General features: G+C 33.4%; 2 protein-coding genes across 2 annotated transcripts; one reads left to right on the top strand and one right to left on the bottom strand.

Moving 5' to 3' along the window:
- Positions 1-1,709: 1,709 nt before the first annotated feature.
- Positions 1,710-3,397, bottom strand: LOC107480983 (dof zinc finger protein DOF5.7-like). The gene has a single exon (XM_016101181.3). It carries the CDS (start codon positions 3,051-3,053, stop codon positions 1,863-1,865), a length of 1,191 nt encoding a protein of 396 aa, XP_015956667.3. The 5' UTR covers positions 3,054-3,397; the 3' UTR covers positions 1,710-1,862.
- Positions 3,398-8,862: 5,465 nt separating this feature from the next.
- LOC107480956 (probable mannitol dehydrogenase) lies at positions 8,863-10,551 on the top strand. The gene is made up of 6 exons (XM_021139127.2): positions 8,863-8,885; positions 9,030-9,117; positions 9,195-9,308; positions 9,478-9,991; positions 10,052-10,208; positions 10,281-10,551. The coding sequence occupies exons 2-6, from the start codon at positions 9,032-9,034 to the stop codon at positions 10,490-10,492; spliced, it is 1,083 nt and encodes a 360-aa protein (XP_020994786.1). The 5' UTR covers positions 8,863-8,885; positions 9,030-9,031; the 3' UTR covers positions 10,493-10,551.
- Positions 10,552-10,887: the final 336 nt, after the last annotated feature.

Here is a 10,887-nt window from a genome sequence, read left to right as displayed (position 1 = left end):
TAAAATGGCTTTTTTTTTTTCATTAGATCTTGAGGTAACGGAATATATTGCTATTAACATGCCTAATTTAGATGCATAAGCCACTTAGTTTTAGTTCTAATTTTAATTCATTTTTTGCATATATACATATTAAGCAAGAAAACAAAACCCTCAGTAGTCACGGATTAAAAAATACTTGAAATTTTTCCTTTTCAACTTTTTCTTAATTTTTTTCTTTCTAAATTTTACGTAACACAGTAAACAAAACACTTTGCATGCTCAAAGATATATTTCTGTGAATTGAATATGACTAGCTATGATATATGGTGAGAGGCAAAAAATTAATAACATAAATATTTTGGTTCAGGTTTGTGGGGTCTCTCTCTGGTTTTGGAGGTAAAATAGCGAAAGTAAGGAATATAAGTGCAATGAGAGTTCATGCTCAGTGCCATTTAGCACGGATGGATGTGAGGGCTCACTCTCCAACAAACTCTCAAATTAAAGCTAAACATAACCATTTTCTTTTCTTTTCTTTTCTTTGCTTTCTTTGTTTATTTTACATCAATCCTCTGCAAATATATATATATTATTGTTTTATATAGTACATGTAAATCGCGTCAAATACTATACAAATTAGTATTTTATTGTTATAGGTGGTCAAACTTGCGATTTACTTGTAATCTTTTCGGAAAGATAAATTTAATTTATGCCGGTTGGAGTATGAAAAATCTAAATCAAACAAGCTAATATTATGCACTTTTGTTATCTTTGTACTATACATTTGTCTTATATATTGCTAACATTGTTTGAACATTTATAAAAGTTAAAAATACAAGACCTGAATTTTTTTTAAAGAAAGCAGTATTAAAAAAATATAATTCTTATAAAATTCATAAACCATAATTCACATATTTGTCTGAAAAATTATACCCATGATTTTGACTAAACAATAATTGAAGTATACTTGGTCAAAAGTACATTCCAATAATATTTTTTACATCGCCTTTTTTTTCCTTTTATTATATTTTATATATTTCTCCAATGACATTTTTTATTTCCTCTGTAGTGCATTATTGATTCAAACGTTAGCAATAGTTTTGATTAAACTCACTTTGAAAGCACCACTTTTAGGGGGTCACTAGCAAATTAAATAATACCACAGTGCAATAATTATTGCAAATAATATAACCAATTAGACATGAAAAGTATCTAAAAAAAATCATGGGTTGTTGTGAGAGCAATGACAAGAGTGGTGAATATAGAGATGGTTGATACCACTGCAAGAGGGTACTAATTAAGAGCTGAATGCAAGCATATATAGCTCTTTGATGCACAGTCACTGCTCTCACTGCTTTGTTTTGTGCATTGATCAGCACCAACTGAATTAAGAAGCCTCAGATTGACGACAGTGGTTTTGAATTGAATTAACAACACTCCAAAACTCCATCACAGATCCCAATACCATATTGAGTCAAAACCGTAAAACTACTGTACTGCATAACATACCACCGACCCTTTTCAGATATACTGGGAAGGAGGCTTGATGATGAGAACCATTTCCATATAAAGACAAAACTCCTCAATTCATCATCATCATCATCAACTCAAGTCCCATTACATATTGTTGCTTTCCCTTTCGAGTATGAACACTGTTGATTTGACACACTCCATAATAAATTTAAGCGATAAAACGCAATTAGTTGACTAAAATATTAAACATATGATGAACAAATATTTATGTAATGAGTTGTAACAGCGAAAGACATACATTATGATCTTAATTAATTAAATTCTTCCTGATCTGTTACGTTGTTACATGTACCTTACCCAACATAATTAAATAAATAAGAAAGGGGTTTTCATATATAATTAATTTCTAGCGTCTAGGGCAAAGAACTGTACTGTTGCTGCGGGTGCGGTTGCAAATCAGGCCAACCATGGACACCGCTGCTGCCCATCATCCAGCTATCTTCATGGCCATTGCAACCGCTGCTGGTAGTCGTCGTTGGAGTAGGAGCATGAGAATTCCCGAAGAACCATTCTGTGGCTCTAGTATCTGCATCTACAGTAGTAGCACCTGCACCTGCCTTTGAAATTTCAAGATTCTCAAATAAAATTGGTTGGGGTCTCTGCTGCTGCTGCTGCTGCTGCTGATGATGATGATGATCAAGATCAACAACCACGGGAGAAAAAGAAACGTTGCCGTTGCGGTTGCTGTTGTTGTGATCTTCTTTCTGGTGGTTGTCTCCCACAAAGAGCATTGCCAACCTTTGCTGCTGAAGCTTCCAATGCAAGTCTTGGTTCAAGGAACTCAACGACTCAATCGAAGACGCAAGGCTACTACTACCCTCAAAGTTATTGTTCACACCGCCATGGATTATTGCACCATTACTACCGCTTCCATCTGAAGAACAAAACGGATAGTTCAGACCAATCAAAGAACTCCCCGAGGGATAATCAATGGCGGAAGAAGCAGAAGCAGAAGCAGAAGCAGTAGTAGTAGCTCCCGGAACAACATCCCCAAAAGAAGAGAACTGGTTGTTATAGAAAGCAGCTGTAGTAGCCATTGGAGGTTGATGATGATGTTGCAGCCTAGAAGGGACAGGGAAAGTTAACCCTCCAAGTTGAAAATCCATGGGAGGAGAAGAAAGCCCATGGAGGTACCTAAGGCCAGCGAGGTCAGAGGAAGAACCAGAGTCCCTGGAGGAGTCGCATGAAAATGCCCTTGAGTAAGAGATGGAGGAGGACGACGAGGGCTTCCCTTTCTTGCTTTTGCGGCATCCACCGCCTATGGGGACGTTGCGCAGGGCTCCGCCTTTTGTCCAGTAGCGGCGGCAAGTCTTGCAGAAGTGGCGTGGCTGCGTAAGGCTGTAATTGTTATAGTAGCAGAATTTGGTGTTGGGTGAGTCACATCGAGGGCACTTTAGTCCTTGTTCTGCTGCTGCTGCCTTTGTGGTTTTCCGGCCACCACCTCCACCTTGCTGGTCGGAATTCTCATGATCTTTTGTATTAGGTGATGAGCATGTTTTTGTTGTTGCAGTAGCCTTCGAAGGTGTATCACCAGGTGGCATCATTGAGAGACAGAGAAAGAGAGAGAGAGGGAAAAAAAAAGCTAAGGTTGAGTTTCCTTTTGCAGAGGCAAAGATACTCTCCTTCACCACCAATTGAATGGTTTCATCAAACAAAAGAAAAAGAAAAAGTTGCTAGGGATGGAGTTGAATGTTATTGTTACGTTGATGAGTGCTTGTGATTCTCATCAAAGAGCTGCTATATAGTATGTGATTGGGAATCAGTAAAATCATTTATATGGGCGAGAGGGTGGTGGTAGTGGGGGTAATAACAAGTCTTTTTCAGATCTCTTTCGGAATATATATTATATAATAATATATATGTAAACGAGAAAAAGCATATGATCCAAAACTGCAATGGCAAGTATAAGGTGATGATGATCCACTGGCCTCGTATATATAACAAAACGAGTACAACTTAGAAATAAATGATGGTTTAATTAGTAGTACACATAAATTAATAACATGTTTTGGATTACGGAATTTGTTGCTGATCTTCTCTCAAACTGGATCCTTTTTTTATGTTTTTAACAACTACCCCTTTGCGAGAAATCCTCTTTTGTTAAATAAGTTGCATCAAGGTGGATTATTTTCACATCACACCTTCGTTACGTTTATATATACACTTGTCAAGTTCTCAGCCACAAACATTTTTAAGTAGTGGTCCTCCAAAATGTCATTAGTTATTATTACCGATATTACTCTTGAAAATATATTTTTCAATTACAATTACACTTGATATATATTTATATATAAGAGCACAAGTATATATCTATATATATATGGTGGCATACAGTGGATACACAAATCAAGGAAAAGGAGTGACCCATAAATACTGGACAATAGGAACAACAGAAGCATGAAAAAATAGATTATTATTGAGATGATGTGGTACATCAACTATAGCTTTATTAAATATAGTAATAGAATATAGGGTTCAGTTCAATTAATAAGAGAAGAGAAGCAGCAGCTATAGCAAGAAACGGTAGTACGTAGCAGTAGTAAGTAGGTAGATAGGTAGGTAGGTAGAGATGAGGATAGTAGAAGAAGTAGTAGTAGTAGGAGTAGGAGGGGGAAAAAAAGTGATGAAGGGAATTGAAGAAGTAGGAAGACAGAAACAGATAGAGGCAGCAGCAGCAACATAATACAGGCACTACTGCCTGCCCTGTACACTCCCAACACCTTGTCTATTTCCTTCTTTGAAACGTCCCTTTTCCACCAAAAGATTCATTAACTTCACTTTTCTTTCCACAACCCCATTTACTTGTTAAGCCATTAATTATATTATTATCTCACATTACATATTGATTATTAACTCTAGTTACTTATGGTAGTTTATACTCCCAAAAGAAATTAAAGAAAGAGAGAGAAAAATTCTAGGTAGCTAGTTAGTGATTGCAGAGAACTGATAGCTTTTGGAGCAGCACTGGCACTGATTCATCATCAATCGACGATACATACGGATATGGCCCCAGCGGCGATGCTTTGCAACTTAATTGAACAACATTTTTGGCAAAAATAGTACACTTCCTTTTAGGAACCTGCCTCAAATACGTAAACTTGGTAACATGACGTCTGCTCTTTTATTTTATTTGGATCCAATTCACTCCATCAACATTATCTTTATACATTTCTCAAGCTCAACTAGTTATTAATCCATATGCAATGTTAAATTTATTCGGTGAGGACAATTAATTTCCGATCCAGTGTGACTGTGTGACTAAAATATGAAAAGCATAATTTAATTACTCGTTTTCCTGGAAAAAGCTGAGTGGTCTACATATCCAAACAACCATTGTTGTTACTTTATGATCCGTTGTACAATGTTGTCTTTGTTAAGATCATTATTCATGGAATAAAGTTAGAGCCTTTAGTTTTTCAAATCTCATATATATGGGATCATTTTAAGGATAAAGCGTTTTTGTCCCCACGTAATCCATTCTAGCTACTTGACATTGTATGTATGTATTTCATACAATGTAATCCATTATTCTATAAGAGGATACTTTTAACGGTCATGATCGATCAACCACTTGATTTGATTATTTTATTTGTTTGTCTTGTTATAGCAGCATGGATTCTATATGCATGCATGATCACAAGCTAAGTTTCTCTGATTGCCGTCCAAAAGGGACTACTTATGTTTATGTATGTGTGTGGATAACAATTAAGAAACATTGAATTTCATCAGTAATATTAATCAAGTTTAATTAAACTTTCCATTTCTAATAATAGCAATATTAATTTTAGTCAATTATTAGCAAGTTGGGGAGTTCTTGGAAGCACGCACCGACCAAAGCTTGTATGGTTGTGAAGAAACGTGTATAGCAGAGAGAGAAACACGTGAGAGAGGGTGGCCGGATTCCCGTGAGACCAAACCAAAAACCATGCTATAATGGAACCCCAAGCGTTACGTTTCACCCACCTACCGTCTTCTACTTCTTCAACCAAGCCAAGCTAAATTTCATGTTCCTTTACTTCAATGGGTTACTATTCCTTCTTATCTGCTAATAATTAGAATACTTTATTATAAATATTCAACTTATATTATTCATACTTTATATCACTTCTCCAAGTAGAAACAATGATGAATTTAGGTAAACCCAAGACCAAGATGAAACTTGACCAAAAATTACCTCCATCAAGCACATTCATATCCGCTTAATTATTCGGTAATGTGAGGGAGAAAAAAAAAACACCATGATTTGTCTAATTTAATATTTATTAATTATTGTAATAATTAATGAATATTAAGTAAGACAAGTTTTAATTATTTTCTGTTAATTTTTTTGTTATCAAATATTTTTGTTAGAAGTTTTGCTAACTTATATCCTAAAAATAGGTGCTCATGATCCGATTTGATTTGAAAATATGGTCTGATCTAGGTTATTTATCTATTCTTAATATATAAAAGTAGATACATAAGCATGCATCACATTACTTTTGAGACATTTCTTTTCTCTTACTAATGTCATGTCAGTAATATTGCTTACTTGGCACAACTTTAGAATCAATCACTCAATTCTTGTCAAATCAATTATTATTTATAAATTAGCAAAAAAAATAAAATATACAAATAAAAAACTAAAAAATAGAATCTAATAAATTTGTAACCTACAAATACATTGAATTTATATTCCTATATTTATTATATCTTATCGTTATAAACATTACAATAAATTTATAACCGCAACAATTAATAAAATTTTTTTATAAATAACTCGCTAAAGGTAATAAATATCCATATTACAAATGTCATAATAATATTATTAATTATAATAAATTTTACGTTATAAGTATTTAAATTTCATACCATTTAAACTACATATATAAGCCTCTTATTACTATTCCTTCACATAACATCAAATTTAGCACAATTTTTTTTTTCAAATTGCACATTTCAAACTTACTCAATAAAGCATCATTCTTTCATAGCAGAACGATTAGAAATCGAATAACTATCCAAGATCTAATGACCATGCAATGAAAATCTGATGATCAGGTATGACAAAAAAAATCACAAGATGCATCATACATTCATACTTACTCAAATACCATATACCTAATAATAATATAAATTGAATATTGGAATAGGAAAAGATCTTCACAATTTTAGCTACTATAAACAAAATTGATGACAAATTAGGATGGAACTATGTTAAATGTAAAAAGTGTGAGAAGAAAGCATGTAAAAAAAAGAAACAACTACATTTGTGACACGTGTAATCAAACACCACAATATCCAACAATAAGGTAACTCTATATACTTTTCATAATCTCATCTATCAAATTATTAGTTGCTAACTCAATACTTATTTTAGGTTCAAAATTCAATTAAAGGTTTCAGATCAAAGTGTTACAACAACTGTTGTACTATTTGATGGCGACGTAAAAAATTTATTGGGCACAATTGCTTCAAATCTAATGACATTTCAGAAAAACAATGACATTGAAGCACCACCCCATCAAGAGATTAAAGAGAAAGAAAACTATACAAATTCAAGATACATCTTCGGAAGAAAAATATACATACAAATATGGAACCAAATAACACAATAGAAAGTGTATCAAACTCAACAATTTATAAAAAACATGTCTTCACAAGAACCTAGACAAAAAGAAGAAAGCAGCAACTCTAACAACTAACAAAAAAAGGAGGACGAGCGCCACATAAGATGACTAAGTCCATCAACTAAAATAAATGCAAAAATCAAACCACCAAATAAAAATGTCACTTTGTATAATTCCAACATCCAAATTTTTTGTACTACAAATTATTTAAAATAAAACACCTTTTAACTTCAATTTACACATATTTAATTTATTTCTACAAAACATAACAATTTTTAATATTTATTATATACTATAATTAATTTACCGTCCCGTGCATTGCGCGGATCTCATTCTAGTTTTGGAGTTAATTTGGTCCAATTTCGTTGTGATTCGATTAGACCCAAAATTTCAATAAATAACCTGACTAATTTATTAAATCGAGTTCGGATCAAAATCATATCAGTCGGACCCATCCCATCCCGTTGAATCCACATAAAAAATATTGCACTTTCTTCTCATGAGACAAATATACATTTTGGTGTGTAATTGACTTTATTATTATTATTATTATAAGATTTTAAATTAATATTATTAAATTTTAATTATTATGTGAATATTGCAATCTTATAAAATAATTGTTTTCAAATATTTAGAAGTTCAAAAATGTAGAATTCAAACTTTGGTAACGATGTCGTGATGCACTACAAAAAAATATGTCTTTAAAATTAATTTCAATCTTATTATTTTATTTTTAATTAAATTTGTTGAATTAAAAATAGATAAAAAATTATAAAATTAGAATTTTTGGACGAATTTAAATTCTAATATAAATATCAACTTTTCAATAACAAGTAAATTTTTTTTTTATAAATAAATGTCATCATAGTTTTTTATCGTAAAATTTATCAAGACCCTGATTTTATCCGGTTTAGACCCGATTTCAGTGTGACTAAAAAATAATGTGATTTCACCGAGTTTAGAGTTGAGTAAAAATCTCAAAATACTCCCGATTATTATTTAGGAATGCGTCTGGGTTAAAGCCAACTCGATTTCAACCGATCCATGTGCACCCCTAGCTGAAAACATAGAGTATGAATATTATTAAAAAAAATTATAAGTTATTAAAAAAGTAAATATTTTTATATTTTTAGTACATTAAATATATGACAAATATTAAAAATTTTCTGTTATTATATTTTTAAAATATATCTTCGAAATACAAATTAATTAAATTCAATTTAAAAATTTAAAATTAATTACAAAATTATTAATTTTTTGGTGCTGAAAAAATTACCGTTGACCGGCCATCTTCTTCAGGTCTATCTAACTTTTATGGATTTCCTTTTTTCTATTACTATATGTAGTAATTTATTGATTGGTTCGTCAAATGAACAATCGCTTTCACTTCTGATCTGAAAAATGAGATTGACTGAATGTCAAAAACAAAATAGAATAAAATATAGACGTAAAAAATAGAAAAAAGATTATGGTAGGCAGCTACATACTGTGCCTGCTACTGCATCAACATTCAGATATCTTCACTGTCAAGCCTCAACCGATAATGCTATTACCGAGCAGAAACAGATCAGACTAGTAATTTCCTTTCAGAGTTATGCTTTTTAAATGTACGATTTATTTTTAATAAAAAATTATGTTATAAAAAATAAATATTTATCTTCTTTAAACGCCTGATTCTAATTTGTGACATTTTAGACTTTTAGTGTGCATAATCAAAGTAGAAAAATCAAGAATGGAAGCTCCTCGTTGAAACGTAAACGCTCAACGGTAAACGCCGTCCGTGGCGATAATACTGTTTCCCTGTGCAGTTTTCTTGCTCTAAACGTCAAGACCCCACCAATACATATATATAACATGCTCTACGTACTCTGTTCTAAGTACTAACTAATTCAATACATTACGTGTTATTAGAAATGTCCCAAGAAGGTTTAACAGAAGCCTATGGATGGGCTGCAAGAGATTCATCGGGAATTCTCTCCCCTTTACATTTCACCAGACGGTATCCACCTACCTAACATTGAAAATATAATTGTCACATGGACTTTAATTTTCTGATCTGAAATTGTTTTGTTCAAGGGCAAATGGTGATACAGATATCACCATCAAGATACTCTACTGCGGGATTTGCCACTCCGATTTTCATATGCTGAAGAATGATCATGGCATAAGCATCTATCCCTTAGTCCCCGGGTATGTAAGCCTTTAATACCAAAAAAATATTATTTACTTTTGGTGAAAACTCAGCAGTACCGAGATAGTCGTTAGATAATTTGGCTGATTTAACTAAATTTTCATCACTTTTAATTATTAACTTCACGTGTTATAACATATAGTCTTAATTTACTGGATTATTATTCAGGCATGAGATTGTGGGGGAAGTGACAAAGGTGGGAAGACGAGTTACAAAATTCAAGGTTGGTGACGTGGCTGGAGTGGGTGGCATCGTGGGCACGTGCGGCACGTGTTCCAACTGCACACAGGGCTTGGAAACTTACTGCCCCAAAATGATTCTAACCTCTAGCTCACACTACCATGATGGATCAATAACGTATGGAGGCTTCTCTGATAATTTTGTTGTTGATGAGCACTTTGCCGTCACAATTCCCGAATCTATGCCTCTGCATGCCACAGCCCCTTTGTTGTGTGCTGGAATCACTGTTTACAGCCCCATGTTGCACCACGGGCTCTGCAGGCCCGGTCAGCACTTGGGTGTGGTGGGCCTTGGTGGGCTCGGCCATCTGGCTGTTAAGTTTGCCAAGGCTTTTGGTATGAAGGTCACTGTTATAAGCACTTCGTCCCGAAAGAAGGAGGAAGCAATTGAACGTCTTGGTGTGGATTCCTTCTTGCTTAGTCATCAGCAACAACAATTGCAGGTAAACTTTATTTCTTAATTTATTGATCAATATAATTTTATTAAATTGAACCTTAATTAGGATGCGACCGGGACAATGGATGGGATCATTGACACAGTTTCAGCACCTCATTCTGTGTACCCTTTAGTTGGTTTATTGAAGACAGGAGGCAATTTGATATTGGTGGGTGCACCTGCAGCCTCATCTCCTGAATTACCGTCTCTGCCACTCATTATGGGTAAGCCTTGCTATACCTAGCTAGCTAGCTAGTATCTGTAATAATAATAATTAATATTTGTTTATTTAATAGGGAGGAAGTCAATAAGTGGGAGTGCAGGTGGAGGAATGAGAGAGACACAAGAGATGATTGAATTTGCGGCAAAGCACAATATTAGTGCAGATGTGGAAGTTATTCCCATGGATTATGTGAACACTGCTATGGGTAGACTTGTCAACAATGATGTTCAATATCGATTCGTCATTGATGTAGCAAATACTTTGGACACTCCACGCACTAACTAATTAATTAATTCATGCCTACAAATCACGGACTAGATCCAAAATTATATATTTTGACTTAGCTTATACTTTGTAAAATACGTGTGCTCTGTTCTGTGTCTTTACTTTGTAAAATTATATATCTCAAGGTTTTTGAGAACCGAAATAACATCTGGTTGAAATTTTATAATAATCATGGAATGAATTTTTTGTTATATATATGTCGAGTTGGATTTATTTCGACCTATATCCCACGTTATATTTTTTACATTCTTATCCAACTCTAGATTAATAAGATCTTATGACTTTATTTAAGGACAATTAAACTAAAACCAGTCTTGATTATGCTCCACAATCCACATTCATTTCTTTTTCGGCATCTTTATTCTTTATTGTTCGAATTGTAATGTAGTCCTGTA

This window comes from Arachis duranensis, chromosome 3 (assembly GCF_000817695.3).
Source record: "Arachis duranensis cultivar V14167 chromosome 3, aradu.V14167.gnm2.J7QH, whole genome shotgun sequence".
NCBI classification, from domain to species: domain Eukaryota; kingdom Viridiplantae; phylum Streptophyta; class Magnoliopsida; order Fabales; family Fabaceae; genus Arachis; species Arachis duranensis.
The sequence above is the reverse complement of the archived record's forward strand: the minus strand, read 5'-3'. Positions and strand labels throughout refer to the sequence as shown.